At 39.9% G+C, this 21,325-nt stretch overlaps 1 protein-coding gene across 5 annotated transcripts in view; it reads left to right on the plus strand.

The window, feature by feature from the left end:
- Positions 1–654: 654 nt before the first annotated feature.
- LOC101281567 (adenylate cyclase type 10-like) overlaps positions 655–21,325 on the plus strand; it is a 38,645-nt gene continuing 17,974 nt past the window's right edge. For 2 of the 5 annotated variants that reach the window (XM_049715792.1, XM_033424057.2), the window contains exons 1-15: positions 655–860; positions 1,785–1,889; positions 4,435–4,473; positions 5,198–5,341; positions 5,665–5,865; positions 9,325–9,530; positions 9,810–10,085; positions 10,693–10,884; positions 11,608–11,729; positions 16,070–16,146; positions 16,251–16,440; positions 16,932–16,987; positions 17,673–17,826; positions 17,987–18,176; positions 19,389–19,475. In XM_049715792.1, the coding sequence (XP_049571749.1) occupies positions 704–860; positions 1,785–1,889; positions 4,435–4,473; positions 5,198–5,341; positions 5,665–5,865; positions 9,325–9,530; positions 9,810–10,085; positions 10,693–10,884; positions 11,608–11,729; positions 16,070–16,146; positions 16,251–16,440; positions 16,932–16,987; positions 17,673–17,826; positions 17,987–18,176; positions 19,389–19,475 (2,196 nt within the window). In that variant the 5' untranslated portion in view covers positions 655–703. The remainder of the gene's footprint in view (positions 861–1,784; positions 1,890–4,434; positions 4,474–5,197; positions 5,342–5,664; positions 5,866–9,324; positions 9,531–9,809; positions 10,086–10,692; positions 10,885–11,607; positions 11,730–16,069; positions 16,147–16,250; positions 16,441–16,931; positions 16,988–17,672; positions 17,827–17,986; positions 18,177–19,388; positions 19,476–21,325) is intronic. The other 3 variants (XM_049715790.1, XR_004482219.2, XM_049715791.1) reach the window with 3 other exon arrangements.

Raw genomic sequence — 21,325 nt, forward strand, 5'->3', positions numbered from 1 at the left:
TGTTATATGATATATTGTAGAACTAAGAATAGTAAAGATGTAATTTTTAGATTTATTTATGCAGAAAAATATAGATGCATTTCTGATTGTTAAAAATCCACAACACGCTCGTCCTTTTATTGCTTTGTGTTCACCAATCTGAGCCACAGACCGGCAGCCTCAAATGGGCCATTACCACACGAAGTGTGAGAAAAAGCGCGCAGGGGGAGTACTCCCGTGAGACCAAATGACCTGTCCTGGCAGACAACAGAAGTGGAATAAGTTCCCTAACAAGGAAAAAGACTTCCTGTGTTAAACGGCCTTAGTCTAACGGTGTTAAATTTAAAAACCATCCTGAGTTTGCTTTAGTCAGATGCCAATGGAACTTGTCCTTAGAAAATAATACGAGGAAAAGACCACCCTACTGATATTTATCCCAGGTAATCAGTTTTATCGTAAAAGCAGCTTCACGTTTGAAAGAGATTTTAAAACGTCAGGCTTCGCTCCTTCGAACGCGCCGCCCTGCCCTCCTTCCGCCCCTCCGCCCCCGGAATCCAGAGCAAGCGCAAAAGCTTTGAAAACAGGTGGGCGGGGCCCCAAGGAAGCCCGCACTGATTGGTTGGCGGGAGGGACCCGTCAGGGCCGTCGTTGCGGATTGGCTACTACGCGAAGAAACGCTGTTACAGGTCGTTCGGCGAAAAATTTCGCCGCTGCCGTCGCCGCTATGGCGACGGGTAAGGGGGTGGCGACGCCGCCTCTGTGGCCAGTAGAGGCCCGGCTGGCGGCGCTGCTTCCAGACCTGCTGGTCTTCAGAAAGCCCCGGGGATCGGAACACGAGCTTGCCACGGCCCAGGGCGTCCTCCTTGGCGTCCACGTGACGGGTGAGGGCGAGGGGAGGTGCGTCGCTCTCCCGACCTGCAGGAGGGGCGGCCGTTGGGCCACAGCTGGTAGAGGCCGCGGCGGTTACGGGCCTGGCCCCGGGGCGAGCTAAAGGCACGGTTTCATTGCACTTTCGCCGCCGCCGCCGGAACCTGAGGGTCATTTTCCGAGCAGGAGGACGCCTTTTCGGACGACCTGTCGTAGCCCTGGAGTTCACTTCAGCGATGATGAAATTGAGACTCAGAAAGGGGAAAGGGCTTTTTCAGGGCCATATGTCAGGCTTTGGACCCAAGTTTTTCCCCAGTCCCGAGCATTTTCCAATAAGCATTCTGCTTCATCCAATGATTTTGTTTAGTTATTTCCTTCTTTGGGCCCATAAGTAGGTGCCCGCCATTGTTCTAGGAGTTGAGACCTAGCAGCTAGTTTGAGAGTCGTTCCTTTAACAGGTATTTGTGGAGTTTATGTGTCACGGATATGAAGATGAGTGATTCGGGTGCCTGTCCTCGGAGGAGCTCACCATATGAGTTCTCCACAAAGCTTTCATCCATTCTCCTTGTCAGTGGTTTCTCTATCCCTCACGTGGGTGGGGAGAGGGGAACCCTACAGGTTCCCTTGGCCAGGGAGCCTTAAGAGAGTATGATGGGAAAGCAGTAGTAGCTGGATTCCAATGAAAAGGGCACTTGTGGGTGAATCTTCACCATCTGCAGCTTCTAGAAACATGGGGAAGGTAGCCCTCTGGACTCCCAGAGGCAGCAGCAGCCAGCCTGGCCCTGAGTACTTGCTAAGTAACACCACGTTAAAGGATAATGAAATTACTCATCTTGAAGAGATCTGCTTCTGTTCCACTGGCCTGATGTGTGGAGGGAATAGAGCCTAAAAGTTTAGGATTTGCAGCTAACATAGTAATTTTTTTCTTTGTTGGTCAGGGTTTACAGCATTAATGGACAGGTTCAGCCTGAGCTGCAAGTCGGAACGTGACATGGACACATTGGCCCACATCTTCAGTTATTACATTAGTGACATCGTGGAGCGTGAGTGACCGTTGTAGGGGAGCAAGGAGGTGTGGTGATGGGCTCTTGAGGGTTTGTAGCAGAAGGGGGCTCGGGGGCACTTTAAAACATACTAAAGTGACATCCCTTTAGTGTCACTCATCCTTTATTTCTTCAGGTTGCCTCTGACGAGCTAGATCTTTGCCTGTATCTGCCATTCTACGCAGTCGCACATCCTGTTGACTCGGTGTTCAGAAAGGGGGAAAATGCTGATTTTTACTTTGCATGTTTGTGTTTTATTTCAAAATAAAGTATTCCTCAGGTTGTGTCTTCTAACAGTAATATAATGTGCCTCGTGTGTATATCAGATATAATTTACAGAACACCTTCCCATTGTATTACTGCATTTTGATCCTGTGAAGTAGGACTGAGTTTTATTTTCTGCCATGTATCAATACTAAGCTGTGGATATTTGCCTAATCTGAGGAGAAAAAAAAAAACCTTTTCATTTGTACAGTAAACATGTTTTGAGTACCTACTCTGTGACATAACAGTGTAATAGGTGCAGGGAATGCAAAAACCCATTCTTCGAGGAGTTTTCAGTCTAGTTAGGTCTACCTAACAGAAATTACTCTGGCCCTATACCCTTTAGTACTAATATAACATTCCCTTCATGTACTGACAGTATCCTGTTGAGTTATGTCCATCATTCTGAGATTCACCAGAATGATTACTTTGTGGCATCTTCTTTAGCCACATAAAGTGGCTATGTGACTCACCCCTTACCCCTGAGGAACAAGTATAAAAAATATTTTGGGAATTCGCTGACGTTCCTGTGGTTAGGACTCTGCGCTTCCAATGCCGGGGCCAGGGTTTAATCCCTGGGCCAGGGTTCAAACTAAGATCCTGTAAGCCAAACGGCACTGCCAAAACTTTCTTTTTAATTTAAAAATAAAAAGTCTTTCAATTGATCAAGTTTAGCTGAAAGAAATAGAAATTATGTATCATGTGTGTATGATACATAATCATGTGTATGATAACACCAGGAGTTGCTGGGTACTAGAAATACATGGAAAAATAAGGAAGACACAGTGTCTGCCCTCATGGAGATTGTATTATTGTGATCTGATGGAGGGTAGGTGGTAAGAATGAAAGCTGGAAGAGGCATTTGGAGCAGCTGTGGAGAGATGATGGAAATTTCATCTAGGTTAGTGATTCTCAACCTTGGCAGGACATTAGATAACCACTCAGGAAGCTTTTAAAAATCCTGAGGTCTAGGCTTCACCCCAGTTAAATCAGAATGTCTTGGGTTTCCCCCAGGAATAAGGATGTTTAAAGTTTCATAGGTGATTTCAGTGTGCAGTAAAAGTTGAAACCATTGGTCTAGATACATGCTATGAAGGGAGCTATATAGAGATGAATTGATTTGAAATATATTTTGCAGTTCAGCAGACAGGATTTTCTAATGTGTTGGATTTCAGTGGGAAGTGGTGAGGAAAGGGACCCTCAAGTTTTTTGCCTTTCATAACTGAATTTATGGTGATGTCACTTATCAAGATGGGAAAGATGGCTTTGAGAGAAAATCAAGGGTTCTGTTTTAAGTATATTGAGTTTAAGATGTTAATAAGTCAGTCAACTGGAGAAATGAAGTTAGTGGGTATGATTGAGCCTGGAGCTCAGAGAATAGATCTGTTAGAGATGAAAAGTGAATTGATGGCATAAAGAGGTTACTTAAAGAACTGATTGAGTCCACGTGGAGAGAGTGTAAATGAAGAAAAAGAACCTAAGACTGAGGAACTCCAGGGGAAGATTAGGAAGAAAGAACCTACAAAAGAGACTATAAAGCAGCCAGTCAGGTAGGATTGTGTGGTATTCCTGAAGCCAAAGGGGAGATAGTGTCTCTAGAAGAAGGGGGCCATTCTAGCTGGGTTGAAAATGAAAAGTGTCAAAAATAGTGATGTCTGAAAAATACTGAATTTAGCAAAATGAATGCTGTGTTGATTTTGATCATTTTAGTGAAGTGGTGGAAATGGAAGTCAGATTGGAATAAACTGAGAAGAGAATGGTAGAGGAAAAAAAATAAGCATGAATTTGATAGGAGGAGAAACTTGTATATCGCCAGCTCTTTTGAGAATTGTTTTGCTGGGAATGTAACAAAAATTGAGCTAGTAACTAGAGAAGAAGGCAGAGTCAAGACTAGGTGGGTTAATTTTGATGTGTTTTGTTTTCTTTTTTAAAAAAAAAGATATTAATGGGAATGATGGAGTAGAGAGAAGATAAGGAAAGGAGTGAAGTTCTTGGGAGGGTGAGAGGGACTAAGATGCAGAGCACCAATAGGGGGATGGCTTTGAAGATAACAGGAGGACTTCTCTTCCATTTTAGAGAAGATGGATAAAGGAACAGACAGATTTGAGGAGAAGCTAGGGGAAAGGAAGAAGGAGTCTAAGCCTTGGAGTGAATAAATGGACCAGAAAAGATATGAGGAAAAACTCTGTAGGCCATTCTTTTCATCATATATTATTCTGCCATGATCTGGCATGTCTCTGATTTCGACTCATTTTCCTCTCTCTCCCTTACTTGATTTCAGATGTGCTCTGTTTTGGAGGGGATATCCTAAATATCACAGGTATTTTTCTTTTTTTCCTGAATATTTAAAGCACTGTAAGCAAGGAAGCCTATAGGTGGAATTTGGCATGTTTGTTTATTCAGCATTGTTTGATTATTTAGTATGTGCTGGGCCCTGGGGAAACAAAGATGAGGAAGACACAGTCTCTGCCTCACATGATCTCCCAGTCTAATGGAAAAGCCTTGTCCATATTAAGCTCCCACGTACTTTACATTTTGTTCACATTGAATGACAGGAAAATAAGTGCCTATAAAGCATTCATGAGAAAACTAATGAGAAACTTGGTCATTAATAGCAGAAGCTAAGTAGGGAAGAAGTCTAGCTTGTTTCCTATCTGGAAAACTCTTAGGATTATTAACAGCTATATGCCATAGAGTTGGCCTGTCTTTTCATTTAAACTTAAACAAACCACTTAAAATCTTAAAATTCAACTTGAATGTAAACCTACACTTTGTGAACCTCTTAGATCTGTTAGTATACTGATGGAGAGAAGAGTACCAAAAATAGCCCTAGGTTTTAGGAACATTTCAGCTTCTACTTAGTCATGTTTTTATATGCTGAATAGTTTTAAGGATCTAAGGCCGTATTTTAACCTAGTATGATGTATAGGGCCAAGAAACCTTGTCTGACACCTTGCATGATATCTTCTGCATTATTGGGGGCTTTGCTCTGGCAAGTGAATCCAGATGTTTGATCTCTGTCAGCCTATCTTGTGTCTCTACAGGGAATGTGCTCCTGGCACTCTGGACAGTGGAACAGGATCAACTGAGTGACATCATTACCCTGGTGGCAAAATGCAGTCTGGAGATACAGGAGAAATTTGGGATCTACCATACCAGAGAAGGCCAGGACCTGCAGCTAAAGATAGGTATTAGCTACCAAAAGAGTGATCAGTTGGAAAAACAAAACAAAACAAAACAAAACAGTATAAACAATTCAAAAGATAAATGACAACCTGGAAAAAAATATTTGCAACTTATATCACATAGACAACAGGTGAATTTTCCTAACATAGAAAAAACACCTAGAAATCAAGAAAAGACTAACATTCTAACAGAAAAGTGAGCAAAGAACATGAATAAATAACACATAAACAAAGAAATCATCCCTTGTAACTTGGGAAAAACTGGTCAACTTCATAATAAGAAAAATGCCAATTGAAAGTACCAATTGAGATCATTTCTTACCTAGAGCTATGGAAAAATTCAGATGCTGAACACACTGTTGATAAGGTTGTGAGGAATAAGCCTTCTCACACAGTGCTGGTGGGAGTCAACAGTGGTACAACTTCCCTGGAGGGTGATTCAGTAATCTCTACCAAGATTACAAATGCATTTTTTCTTCAACCCAGCAATCAACATTTATCCTTCAACCCCAACGTTTATCCTATAGGTATACCTGAGTGTTTATAAAATATCATATGTATAAGACTATTGATTGCAATATAGATTGTGATAAAAGGTTGAAAATTATCTGTAGGAGACTGGTTAAATAAACAATAATAGGTCTACCCAATGAGATTGTCTGCCACTTTACAAAAAGTTGTTTTGATATAGCAATATCTCCAAAATATAGATGAGAAAAACCAAGATGCAGAGCACTGTGTTTAGCATGCTACCTTTTGAGTAAGGAGGAAGAATAAGAATTTTTCTTATTTGTTTATATTTGTATAAAGAAACACTGGAAAGATATGTAAGAAACTAATAAAAGTTACCTGTTGGGGGAAAATAGTGTAGATAGGTATATAGGTGGAATCAAGACTTTTCAATGTATATCCTTTATATAGTTTGGTTTTTTAATTATGTTACTGTATTACATTATCAAAAATATAATGCCATAGAAATTTAAAAGCTGTACACAGAGGCCATAGTTTCAACAGGGTCAGGATTGAAGGCGAAGCTCTATACGAAAAACTGCTTCACAGGAGTCCAGAAACCTCAAGGGGTTTCTGAAGTTAGGGCAAAAGTTGGCTCTAGCTATTCATTTGTATTTTGAGGAACAGAAGTGAAGAATCATATTGTGAGTTATATGGCATCTCTCCTATCCTACCATCTTTTTTTTGTTCTGGTTTTTGTTTTATTGATAGGTAATTCATAATTGATACTGTACATAGACATATTTATATACTTTTGAAACCATCACCACAATCAAGATAACGAACATATTCAACACTCACTAAAGTTTCCTGTGCCCCTTTATAAACTCTCCATCCCACTACTCCCCTCCCCATCCCCAAGCAACCACAGATCTTTCTATCATTGCTTTTTTTTTTGGCCAGCTTGCGGGATCTTAGTTCTCTGACTAGGGTTATTTGTACACTTTTTGATCTACAATAGGATTATTGTCAATTTTTGGCTATTACAAATAAGGCTGCTGTGAACATCTGTATACAAGTCTTTGTGTAGACTTATGCATTTATTTCTCTTGGTTAAATACCTAGGAGTGAAAGGGCTGAGTCATAACGGTAGATGCATGTTTAACTTTTTGAGAAATTGCTTATCTTTTTTCCAAAGTGGTTGTACCATTTTACATTTCCACCAGCAGTGTGTAAAGGTCCCACTTTCTCCATGTCCTAGTCAACATTTATTATTGTCTGTTTGTAGAACTTCCTTTGACGTTTCTCATAGTGTGGGTTTGCAGGAGATGGGTTAGTTTAGCTTTTGTGTGTCTGAAAAAAACCTTTATTTCACCTCTGGTTTTGAAAGGTATTTTCCCTGGGTATAGAATTCTAGATTGACAGGAATTTTTTCCTCTTACATGAAAGCTGTTGTTCTGCTGTCTTCTAGCCTGCAGTATGTCCAACAGGAAATCTGCTTTCATCTATATTTTTGTTTCTTTGTATATAATGTCTCTCCCCTTCCACCCCAGCTGCTTTTTGATTTTTTCTTTATCACTGGTTTTAGGTAATCGGATTGTGATGTACCTTGGTACAGTTTTCTTCATTTTTCTTCTACTTGGGACTCATTGAGATTCTTGGATCTCTAGGTTTCTAGTTTTTATAAAATTTAGAAAATGTTCTGCCATTATTTCTTCAAATAATTTTTTCTCTCTTCCTCCTCCTCTGTGTAGTTACACACATATTAAGCTGCTTGAAATTGTCCCACGACTCACTGATGCTGTGTTCATTGTTTTTCTATCTTTTTTCTCCCTGTGTTTCATTTCGGATGGTTTCTGTTGCTATGTTTTAAAGATTACAGATCTTTTATTTTGAAAAGTCTAATTTGCCTTTGATCTAATATATTTTCTTGTGTATTTTTGTAGTGTATTTTTCATCTCAGGCCTTGTGGTTTTCATCCATATGAAGATACCATATCCTCCATGTCCCTACTTGTTTAGTATCTCTCTAGTTCTTGAATACATGGAATATAGTTATAACTTTTAATGTCCTGTCTGCTAATTCTTTCGTCTATGTTATTCTACATTGGGCTTGATTGATTGATTTTTCTTCTCATTGTGGGTATATTTTCCTTTTTCTTGGCATACCTGGTAATTTCTGGCGGGTGCCAGGTGTGAATTTAACCTTGTTGAGTGCTGGATTTTTAAATATTTCTGTAAATATTCTTGAACTTAGTTCTGAGATGTGGTTAGCTTAATAGGTTTTGCTTTCAAATTTTGATGGATAGGACCAGAGCAGTGTTTAGTCCAGAGCTAGTTTTGCCCCATTGTTGAGGCAGACCACTTCGAGTACTGTACCTAATGTCCTGTGAAGTATGAAGTTTAATACTCTGGCTAGTGGAAATGGGAACTATTCCCAGCCCTGTGTGATACTAAGATTGTTCCCTCTAATCTTTTCCCGGGTCTCTTTCCCTAGCCTCAGGCTGTTTCCTCACACTGATGCACTTAAAGACCTGAGGGGGACTCAGTTCTCTGGAGTTCTGTGCCGTTTTCTCTCTACACACTCTCCTCTCCAGCACTCACAGTGCCCTGTGAGCTCTAGCTAGCTTGGCCTTCTCAGACTCCTACCTCTGTCTCCTCAACTCAGGGAGTCCTCCGGGCTGCACCTGGGCTCGCCCTCCCTGAGATGTGTACTGGAAACTCTCTCTAGGCGGTGAGCTGGGGTATCAGAGGGTTTGCCTTGTTTCTCATCTCTCAAGCATACTGTCCTTAATTACCTAATGTCCAATATCTTGAAAACTGTTGTTTCTGTTGTTTTGTGTATTTTTCCAGTTCCTTGGTTGTTCCAGGCATTAAAGTAAATTCACTGCCTGTTGCTGCACATTGGCCAAAAGTATATGTCTCTGCCATTCTTTTAAAACTGCTTTTTCCCTTCTTTTTAGTGTGGATTGGGTGACTTACCTAAGGGCATACTTCTCCTGGTTATAGTAATTTCTTCCCTGGCAAGCAAACCCATTTTTCAGCTGTTATTAGCAGTAAGAAATCCCCCAGGACAAGAAAAACAGGAGGCAGAAATAAAGGGTATGGCGAAGCCCGTGTGTGGTAAAGTACTGATTGTCTACTCACTGAGCCCTGGTTACATGTGAGGAGAGCTGGTGTGGTCATGGTGGCGGCAGCTTCTGAGCATAATCATTTGGTCTCTGCCATCAGGACCTAGCTGTCCATTAGAAGAGCAATTTAGAGACAAAACTCTTGGATGCCTAGGATCCAAGAGTTTCTTCCCTCATACAACTCAGGCTTGTCTGAATGTCTGTCTCTAGGTGTGTTTAAGACAGAAGGAAATCTGGGGCAAGGTATTCTTTTTGAGGGGGAGCTCACCTAATATTTCTGCAACTGTGGGTAATAACGAGATACGGCGTGATGCATAAAGCAGTGTGAGGATTCCAGACCCCAACCTTTGCGTAGTTTTCCAGCTGAGTTTGTCTATTCACCACTTGTCTCCTTTTCTCTGGATAGGTCTGTCTGCAGGTCGGATTTCCCAGGTTATTGTTGGAGACGAGCAGCGACAGTACCTCTTGGTGATTGGGCGTGATGTAGATGGTGTCCAGTTAGCTCAGCGGTTGGCTCAGGCAAATGAGATTGTCTTGTCCTGGAACTGCTGGAAGCTCTGTGAGCAGTACATGTTTGAAGTGGAAATCATGAGGGAGGATGAAGCTGTGAAGGTAGGAGGTTGGTCACATCCATTGAACGTCCTGAAAAGGCCTTCCTACTGCATAGGGCAGTGCTCTGGTGGTGCTCAACACCAGACCAGACCAACCACTGGAACTTTATTTTGGAGGGAGGTGAGGGATCTTCTCCCAGGAGGACAGACGAGGCAGAATAGTAAGGCTGAAAAGATAAGTGATAAACAAGGGAGATGGCATCCTTAGCCCCTCTATTAAGGAACCAAAGGTAATCCAGTTGGTGGGTGGGCATAGAATTGAGCAGTTTCCTTTCTATAGTTAAGAGATATGCGGATCATTGACCCATTTGATTTTGATGAGCATTTTTACAAGTGCCTCGATTACCTGCCACATTACCGGACAAGTGCTGGTAAGTTATTTTGTCCTTTATTATACCCATGCCCAAAATTTCAAAGATTAATTTTCCACATGGCTGGAGACATTTTGTTTGCTTTCCTTCTCTCAGACATTCTAAGAGCTGCCCTGGAGTTGGATCCAGACTCTGCACTTGAGCAAACCCTGCGGAAGCACATAATGAAAAACCTTTTGAAGAAGGTTATTTCCTAGCTCTTGAGTCATTGTGTGTAGACTGTGTGTGTGTTTGTGTAAACAAGTGTACATGTACAGATGTGACAACCATTTGATTGATCCAGTTCATCTCCCGCTTCCCATTGTAATACCAGCAGATTTTCCCATCTGCACCAGTTACTGTGATGACATGTCCTATAAGTTTAGATTTCTCAGTCCTAGAAAATAGAAACCATATTTGATTTTTGTTTGTTTGTCCCTCTAGAAACTAGTACACTGTAAACAGGGTATAGAGTATGTGCTTGGTAATTAAGTGTTGACTGATTGTTTATATGTGAATCCCTTAGTAAGTGATATAATGACTAATAGAACTGGACATATCAAACTGTGTCTTAGAGAGGAAATATAAAAGCTTGGCAAATTTCATCAGTGAATTAGGTTTAAAGTCAAACGATTTTAACTCCAAGTGCACTGGTTGTATATCTTCTATACCTCTTGAACCTGAATTTTAAGTTTTTTGTCTGGCATCTATAAGTCATTTTCTCATATTTACCATGGAATATAGAATTTAAATGCCTAAACATGATACTAAAAGTTGAAGTTACAGTCAAGGTAACTCACTGTGTCTTTGTAGATTGATGAAGGCCAACCTATGGAGTATATATCCGAATTCCGTACTGTGACTATGGTTTTGGTCAGCCTAGAATTCCACAAGACAGCATGGATGTTGCATTTGTGTCATCTTATCCAGGAGGCTGCCTTATACATCTCCACAGTGATAGAGAAAGGGGGTGGCCAGCTGAGCCGGATCTTTATGTCTGAGACAGTAAGTACAAGGGAACTTGACATATCAACATTAAAGGTGAGTGAGGAATAATAGTCTTAAGACAATTATAATAGTCTTATGTTATTATTATAACGTCTTATGTTATCTCTCACATAACACAGGCATAAGTCAGACTCTCTGCTTCTTATTTTGTAATAAGCTATGTTACATTAAAACTTCAAGTAATAATATTTAAGGAACGGGATGTTCTAGGTAGTTTAATTTTCAGGGTAACTGAGTGTTATCCTCCATATCTTTTTTATTCTCTTCTTGTTGAAAAATCCTTATGAAAGCATGAAGAATGTTTTTCTGGCTCTATTAGTACAGTAAGTATAATCAGATCCTTCTGAGGTAATTTAGGAGCTTGAAAAAGAGCAGTATCATACTTGACATTATAGGTAAACAAAATATAGGCAGATGGACTTAGCTGAAGGTAGACACTAGAAATTGAATTTTTGAAAAGTTCTTAACATCGATTTTTCTTATGTTTTAGATTTCAGTTCTTTAAATAGTTAAATCAAGATTTTTTTTCTTTTTTTTTAAAATGTCCATGTTGATGTGGCCTAGAACGTCCATTTCATGAATCTTATAGAATCCTCCATTCCTAATAGAAAACCAGCCAGGAAGGGGTCTGGCTTCATTTAGGGAAGTTGGTTCAGTTGAGGCGAGCCATATTTCTTTCCCAGGTCAATTTCCCTTTTCTTTCTTTGTCACCTATCTCAGAGCTGCATGTTCCTCTGTGTTTTCGGCCTTCCTGGGGATAAGAAGCCAGATGAGTGTGCACATGCCCTGGAGAGCTCCTTCAGCATATTCAGCTTCTGCTGGGAGAATCTTGCTGAGACCAAGTGAGGAGGAAGGTGGGGCAGAGAGGAGCTTCTCAGGCCCAGGGGGCTTTTCAGGCAGGGTAGGAAGCAGGAACAAGTAGCAGGGGTTGAGGGCGTCCAGAGTCTGCCTGTAAGGGTGGGAACATGCTGAGGGAAGTCAGAAAACAAGATATATTAAGAAATTACTAGGTACAGAACTATGTACTAGATACCCAGGGGAAATGGATATAAGTTTCTGTCCAGTGGGGTGGGAGAGGGGGAAGTATAGAATACGCATAGCAAGATTCAAGCAACAAGCAAACATATAAATTAATATGCACATAATACATCTGTATGTGAAGAGACGGCTGCCTGTCTATGGGGAGGGTAGGCGTGGGAAGAGATGTTGTGGGACAGTTGCCTAGATAGGAAGGGACCACAGCTGGTTAGTGCTCCCCTTGGCTTTCACTCTTGGTCTTTCCCAGTCCTGTTGATTTTTTTGGAATTCACACTGAACTGATCTCCTGCCTCCATATTCACCCCACCCTCCCACCTACAAAAGCCTAGCCCTAATGAAGTTATAGAAAATTCCATTTTCTGTAGTGCAACTATGACATGATTTGGTTGGAATTTTTCAAATGCCCTTTTTTCTTTTTTCACTAGAAAGCTATGAGGAAAGCATGTACATGAACAGATTTGAAAAATGCTCATTCCTCATGTCAACACTGAGTCAAAGATTTGTTTGCTTGCCATACTTATTCAAGATGAATACAAATTATATCACATATTTACATAATGCTTTAACATTTTTAGAATACTTTAGTATATGCTACCAGTGTGAACAGTTATTTGTATCTGTTACACATGAGGAAACTAAGACCACAGAAGAGTAGTTAGTAGCATGTAGCAAAGCTGGTAATGAAACCCAGAACTTCTGTCCTCAAATCCTGTGTTATTTTCATTACCTCACAGCTGCCTCTTTTAAAATACAAATATTCCCCAAAAGGGATAGCATATATTACTATTGTGATACCATTGTAGAGGCATACTCATAGGACATTAGTACTGAAAAGGAACTTAGAGATTATCTGATCCAACTCCTTATTTTATAGATAATAAAGATGCTACAGTTGCTTCATAGATACTCAAACTCTTAGTCCAAAGCAGATACGTGGTGGCACTTCTTTCAGGCTCAGTGAGATCTGCAGATACTCCTACAGCCTACTTTCCAGTCGTATCTCCAGTGTGAGTGTGGCTAAGCCATTCCTTTCAGTGCTGGTCTATTCTGTTTTCAAATTTTGCCTTGACCTCTGGTCTTCAAGAGTCCTGCTGTTAGCCCTTACTCCTGAATAAGATAGTCATTTCTTGGTCATTAGAGGCTATCTTACAGTGCCTTTAAGGATGCCTTCTGTGACTCTTAGACCATAACTTGGTCTTTTTTAGTTGAGAATATAGTAGATGTTAGGCACTAGATAGGATCTTAAGAGTTCATCTCATTTGGCCTCCTTAACTTAAGGAAAGTAAGATCCAGAGGTTACGTTGGAAAGCCAAATAGTTTGACAGTGTTAGATCCTAAAAGCTAGTTTCCAGGTCAGTGTTTTTTTCCTTGAAGATAATGACTAATTTAGTAATTTCCCGAAGTGTGTTTGGTAGAACATTAGTCCCTTAAAAAATCCTGAAAAAAATATTTTCATGGCCAAATATGTTTGGGAATTGATGCAACTATATTTCCTTCTTAAAGATTCACAATGTACATTAACATCAAAGTTTCTGAGCAGTCTTACAGTAAAGAAATTTGTTATATTTGGTTTTATTCAACATTTCCCAAATTTACTTGATCACCAAACACCAAGACCTGTAAACACCCAGAAGAATGAATGTTCTAAGGAGCATATTTTGGGAAATGCTGCACTAACCAGATGCTGAAGCTTGCCTTCTTCACCTGTAATTCAAGTTTAGAGACAGAGTCTCAGAGGTGCCTGTGTGGCGTCGGTAGCAGATACTGTTGCATCAGCCTCACCCAGACCCAAAACCACATCCATGTCTCCTTTCTCAATGACCCTGTTCACCTTGGGTCATCTTCTAAGTTCCTCTTTCTAGTCTAGGAAATAACCTTCAGTTTTCAGTTCATTCACAGAAGAAAGATGATTCCCTGTGTCCAGTGATTGATCAGGCTTTTCTGGTTTGTGACTATTTCTCCAGGATATTTTTGAGACCCAGGGAGTGCAGTCTCCATATCTCATCATAACAGTTTGGCAGCACCAGAAATACTTTACATATATGAGTAAATAATATATATTTCCTCAATGAAGAACGCTTTTTAAAATATTTTTTGGAAAGGATAGAACATGGACCACCAGGAAGAGCAAGGGGGAATTATAAAGTACAACAGAAAGAAATAAGAAATAACCAAGTGGAAAAAAGTATTACTTGTTTCATTATCTTAGTCTTGCTAACAGCTGAGTTTCTGGCATGCATAAATGCATTCATTCAACAAGCATTCATTGAATAAGCCTCAAGCCAGGCACTGTGCTAGGTGTGGTGGACATAAAGAGAAATAAGACACTACCTCCTCAGCTCTGTAAACAACTAATTTTAATACAGTGAAACTTAAATGTAGGAATAAAACGCCATAGGAGCTACAAAAAAGTGCTATGGGAAGAAATAGTTCTCCCCAGAGGTACTAGAGAAGTCTTGACTATAGAGATGATTTTTTAGCCAGTTGTGAAGGAAAGGCGCTCAGCAGGTGGAGAAAGTGGGGAAGAGTATTTTAGACAAGGAAACATTGTGAAACATTAGCAGATTTTCAGTCATTCTTGGGGTGGTAGCAGGACCAACTGCCTAGTTCTTGTCTTGAGTGTCTCTGATTCACCCTGGGCAGTGGGCCCAGTGAGTGAATATAAGAGTCCTCAATCCTGTCCTTAGAGGAAGACAGGAAACTTTGGATGGTCTGGGAGACGTCAGTGTTAGGATTGTTGCCACTTTTTGTGCTCTCCGTGAACAACTGAAAGTCGTTCATTTGTAAATTTAACTTGAAATTAATTATGCTTCATTGCACCTTCTCTCTCCAGATGTATATCTTGTTACCTGTCACATGAAATTTTCACGTCAGTCAAGTAAATCTGCTTATTCTGTTATGCATGAATTGTTCATTGCCACCTTTGAGCCTTTGCCTCACCTGGAATAGTATATGCCCTTTTTAAAAATAATTTATATTTCTAGTGCTTTTCCATCCATGGCCTAGGTAGGACCACTTTTCCTTCCGCCTCTTCCTATTTCAAACACCTTCTGTGTTCTAGCCATCTTGAACTACTTAGTTTTGCACAAATACACCAGGATTGCTAAAGCCTGTGCCTTTTCCCACTGGACAAAATGCTGTTGCCTCACTTTGGCAGTACTCCAGGTTTCAAGGTCTGATCATATGTCCTCTCCTTTATGAATATTTTATTTCTAATCTCCAGTATCAGTTAATGCATCCCTTTCTTTGCTCTGTTAATTGCTGTATTGATCTCTAATATGTAGTATTTTCTTGCTAACTTATGAATATATCTCTTCTCCTCCCTCAGTCTCCACCACCAGCCCAGACTGAACTTCTCCAGGACAGGGTATTATAAACATCTAGCCCAGTACTTGGTACTGTACATGCTTCTCAGAGCTTATTAAGTGAGTGAATGTATGCATGTGTGAATGGATGAATGAAAAAATATTACTCCTTTTAAAAAATTTATTTCAAAGACTAATTTGCTTCAGCAAGCCTTCCATCAGCAGCCTGACATTCTGAGTATTCCTTTACTCTCACACTCTGGCATTATTTGATCCATTAACCCTGTATAGATCTGTTGATCTACTTTTCATTTTGGGGTTTCATGTGAAGCAGCATGGTGTGGTGGAAATAACATTGGTCTGGGAGTCAGGAGGCCTGGATTCTCATTCTGGCACTAATATTAACTCTTGTATAACTCTGGGAAAGTTAATTAACTCCTTCAGTTTTTTTTTTCTTTTGTTAAATGGGTTTTAAATATTTGCCCTACGTACCTCACATGTTTGTTGTTAATTATCCCTCAGAGAATCAGATGAGGTAATGAATTTGAAAATACTTCAAAAAGCACATAAAGAGTATCTGACAGATATAAGGTGTTTTTACTAATAATAGCTCCTCAACTAAAATTCCTAGAGTAGGGGGACCATTTTGTTCCTTTTGACTATTTCCCTAATATTCAGTACTTTGTACCCACCATGTGATGCAAACTGACAGCAGCCTCTGGCCTTTTGCATTCTGAGCTCTAAAACTAGACTTCTGGATCTAGGGAGTGGCAGATCTAGTGCTGGACTTGGTGGCTTCTGAGTGCATATTTACCCACTGTTGCTTTTCTGATCCCCAGGCTTGTTTCCATCAGTATCACCAGTGGACCAGTATTCTGTGGCATGGTTGGGGCAGTAGCAAGACACGAATATGCAGGTAGAATAGGACATTGGACTGTTCGCTCTGTGACTTAGGGGGTGATGGTAAAGGAGGTGATCTAAAAATTCTCCATCCTTTTCTTCTCTGTCTCCCTGATACAGTTATTGGCCCAAAAGTAAGCCTTGTGGCAAGAATGATAACTGCTTATCCAGGTTTGGTGTCCTGTGATGAGGTAACATATCTAAGATCTATGCTACCTGCTTACAACTTTAAGAAACTCCCAGAGAAAATGATGAAAAACATCTCCAACCCAGGGAAGATGTATGAATACCTTGGCCATAGAAGATGTATGTGAGTGTCATTATGTGATAGTTCAGTCCCATCTCTTTTATAGAATCAGGGCATAGGAATAATGAATGCTTGATTATATGAAATTAGAAAGAAAGATGCTTCTAGTACTGGCCTGCTGGAATAAGAGACGTAAGAGGAGGGTTTCATATCTGAGATCTTTAGCTTTTATGTTTAGCTTTTAGCTAGTTCCTCAGGGAACAACTTCTGTCCTACAGGAAGAGAATAGCAATAGGTCACTAGTCTAGATGTTCTTTTTTCTATGTGTACTTCACAATTTATTTACTTCCCTGAGCCTGGAACAATAAATAGTTTGTCTCCCCTTCCAAAATTTTTTAGTTTTTTTAAAACTCTTTGATACAGAACTCTGGACCTCTTTAGTTGTCTGAAAGTACTTATTTATAAGGACAAATCCTCTATCTATTTAAAAACATATTATCTGTCTATACCAATCTATTTTTAATTAACACATTTCCCTTTGTCCTTTTTCCCAGAATGTTTGGGAAGAGACATCTGGCCAGAGAGAGAAATAAAAATCACTCTTTGCTAGGTAAGTTTTCTTTTTTACCTTAAATCATATCGTTTTCAGCTGTAGATGGTTAAATGTGATTTAAAAAGCAAAATTTGAGACTAAATGCTTCTAAGCTTGTATTAAAAAATAGAGAGCAACCTTCTTAGTGAATGTGTGTTAATTTTGAAGAGGACTTGCCATTTCTTTTCCATGTTGAATGTTTAAATTTCAGGTTCCAACATTTAGTAAGAATCTTTGTAAGGGTTCTCATCTTTAGAGGGAAATTCCTCATCCTGAGATAGTGACAGTAGCACCGAGACTGTTCCACCCACACTATATATTCCCTATCTTTATATTTGTTTTATCTAGATCCATTAGTCCATTATTTTCACAGAGCAGTGACAGACTTTGAACACTAAATTGTTATAATGGAAATTTTTACAAAAAGCTAAGAAGATGTAGTAGCCCCCATGTCCATGTGGTGCCTAGTTGTTCTAAATGTTATTATGTAGGCTCTGGAGCAAGCCCCCAAGCCCAGCATACATTTCTTTATAGTCCGGAGTTGATTTTCTGGAAAAAGACGTGAAGGCTTATCAAATAATGGAATTCTGTCAAGGATTCTGGGGAAAAAGCCGTTCTGAGAATTACCTTTACAAATTAATTCAAATAAATAAGTGTCTGCTAAAAAGCACAGGAGTGTTAGGTTCTCCTTGTCTCTTCACAGACCGGGAGAAAGAACTGGAAGCCTTCCGAATGGCACAGCAGGGAAGTTTGCAACAAAAGAAGGGCCAGGCAGTTCTGTATGAAGGTGGAAAAGGCTGTGGAAAAAGTCAGCTGTTGGCTGAAATAAACTTCCTGGCCCAGAAAGAAGGGCACAGGTAAAGACTCCTGCTTTCTGACTTGGCGTCTGTTTCTCTTGGGGCTCCTTTCCCTTGTTGGTGAGACTCTTGTATCGTTAGATTCAGCATCCTTGGGCTGGCGGACTGAGTAACCTCTCTGGATCAGGGGACTCCCAGTGACCATAGTAACGTTTACCAGGGTGTTGCCATTGAAGCTGAAGGAAGCAGATTCCAAGCAGTGCTTCTATGCCATCCAGACCCTCATGGCCATCTTCTTTGAGATTGATATGTGCCCAGCCTATTACCGGCAAGAGCGCCTCCACAAACAGCTCCATGGGATGGTGGAGGAATCGCTTCACTGCCTGTTTAATGACCTCTTCTTTGTGAAGGTAACAAAGGCAGTGGCTTTCTGAACTGGATTACTGATATTTTTGGTGGCTAGTTGGACCCAGGATTGTCTTCGAATCTAAAACACACACACACATATACATATACATATACGTATACATATATGGCCTAAGAATACACAGTCAGCAGTGGCAGGATTGAGATTTGAAAAGTCTTTGACACCAGACCCCAGGCTTTCTCCTATTTGAGGAGAGTGGATTCTAGGACTGACTCTGAAACTTGCTAGTTGTATATCTTGGTACAAATCACTTGGCCTCTCTGAGCCTCAATTTTTTTCACCTGTGAAATGACAGTAGTAGTACTTTATATGGGTTTTGCATGGATTTTAGAGGATGTAGTATATAAGAGACTGCATCGTAAATGTGAAGGTACTAAAATCTGTCACTGTGATATTGACCAGATGTGCATATCCAGCAATTATATGCATGTGTTCTTGAGTTGGTTGCAGCATTTTATTCTTTAACCTTGCCTTTCTATTCCTGGGTCATGGAGTATGTCACTTGAACCAGCATCTGAATCTCAGACGCTTCCAGTGGTCTAGGATTTATGTGGTACCCAATAGCGAGTAGGCTAAGAATTCCCTGGTCCACAGCTCCATTTGTCCATCCTCCATCACTTCTCCTAATCTACCCAGCATGCAGGGCATTGTATCTAATGAAAAATAGAGAAAACAAAAATCTGTCCAGTCCCTCAGCATAGCCCTGTCTTAAGACAGGCCTTACCTGGGGCCCTGGACAAAGTGGTCAAGGAGTAGCCTCACTTTGGCTCTCAGGTCCATCGTAGCTCATGTGCCTTAGCCTAGCACAGTGTTGCAGATGTCCATTGCAGTTCTTTCTCACAAGTCTCATGCACACATTCATTCTGGTATATTTGGAATAACTGGGGTACTGGAGTTGTCCAAAGTGACATTGCTAACTCTGACCTGTCACTTTATTCCTTAGTCATGATCCTTTAAGAGTTTGCCAGAGTCCAGTATGGAAAGGAGCTATCTCTCTCTAACCACCAGTGGACTTTCAGTCTCACCCTCTGAACTGTATATTGACGTTGGATTGGTATTTGTAACCCTATGCCTAATCCTGTAGAAATCCATTCTCACTCAAAATAGAATAATTTTCTGTTCCCTTTTGAGAACCTGTATATTTTTATTAGATTGTCATTTTGAATGATAATATATGAATAATTTTCCCGGTCAGTTTCCCTTATCCTTCGAAGTTTCGCACATGGATGACCTGACCAGACAAAAGAAGGTTAAAGCATGTTTTTTTCAAGTGCTGCAGAAGGTGGGTACTTTTGCTACATACCATTAACTCTTAATATGTGGAGATGGTTTATGCTCATTTCAATCTATCCACATCTTACCTTCACTTGGGCATTTCTCGGCCTGCCTATTTATTGATATCTTCATTGTTTCTATCTACCTTTAACCTTGAATCCATCCTACAGCACAGCATACAAGGAAAGGTCTTTGCTCCTTCCTGATCCTGTTTCTTAATGAAATTTTAGTAACTTAGAACAGTAGCTTCTGGATGCAGGTTGATAGCTACTTTACCTCCTATTTATTAAAAATACAGATACTCAGGCCCCAACCTAGGATTACAGAGTCAATAATCTGTACGAGGAGATGCTGATGTAGCCATTCGGGAAAGCTATCTTGAAGTAACTAGTCAAATTTTAATAACATTCATCCTCTATACCTAGCACTTCCACTCCTAGATGTATATTGCAGGGAGTCTGTTCATTGCAGCGTTTGTTTGTGGAGGTTAGGGAGGTATTGGCATGAATTCATAGATGAACACTATGGAGTGTTTATAGTGCAGAAGTTAGAAGTAAGGCAGTAGATGAAAACATAGCAACATGGAGTAATCTAAAAACAATCCTGAATATTTTATCTTTTCTTGTGGCTCAGTAATATTCCATTGTGTGTATATATACACCACATCTTCTTTATCCAGTCATCCATCAACTGGCACTTAGGTTGTTTCCGTATCTTGGCTCTCCTAAGTAACGCTGCAATGAACACAAGGGTGCGTATATCTTCCTGAATTAGGGTTTTTATATTCTTCCAATGAATATCCAGTAGTGGAATAGCTGGATAAAAAAAAGATGAAATCTTGCCATTTGTGACAACATGGATGGACCTTGAGGGTACCATGCTAAGTGAAATAAATCAGATGGAGAGAGACAAATACCATATAATTTCACTCATATGTGGAATATTAGTAAATAAATAATCAAACAGGGACTTCCCTGGTGGTCCAGTGGTTAAGACTTCACCTTCCAATGCAGGGGGTACAGGTTTCCCTGGTCAGGGAGCTAAGATCCCACATGCCTCATGGCCAAAAAACAAAAACATAAACTTAAAGAAAAAAATAGTCCACATCAAAAAAAAAAAATTCAAACAAACCAAACAAAAACAAACACATAGTTACAGAGAACTAAGTATTGGTTACCAGAGGGGATGGGGCAAAATGGGTAAAGGGGGTCAACTGTATGGTGATGGATGGAAACTATACCTTTTGTGGTATAATGTAATGTATACAGAAGTTGAAATATAATATTGTACACATAAAAAGTATATAATGTTATAAACCAATTTTTTAAATCCTGAGTAAAAAGAGAAATAATGAGACCTGTTATACAGTACCATTTACATAAAAACAATTTACATGACAAACCAGCAATGCACATTTTATAAGAATATAATACAGGCAGAAGGTAATATGATAAACACATTGGCATGGTTACCTGTGGCAGTGAGGAATGGAATGGGAGTAGGGAATGTGGATAAAAGAGAATACATTTTTTTTAAAGTCTACATGAGCAGGCATTATAACTGGTAGCTTTAGCTATAGCACTCCCAGGTATTTCTGATGTGCAGCCTGGTTTGGAAATTACTGGTTTAAAAATACTGTGAATTCCCACACAGTTTGAATCTTTTGCTAAAATGAAATATTTGCAAGCTTCAAGTTTGATTTGGAGAATATTTTGATGCTTATTTCATATTTCAGTTAGTATTTTCTTGTTCAAAGAAACTCAGTACATTTCTTTAGGAATTAGATATATAAGCTGTGTTTTATATTTATAAAGTAAAATATTACCTGGACTAAGAATACATTTTACTCTGAAAATC

This window comes from Orcinus orca, chromosome 10 (assembly GCF_937001465.1).
Source record: "Orcinus orca chromosome 10, mOrcOrc1.1, whole genome shotgun sequence".
NCBI classification, from domain to species: Eukaryota; Metazoa; Chordata; class Mammalia; order Artiodactyla; family Delphinidae; genus Orcinus; species Orcinus orca.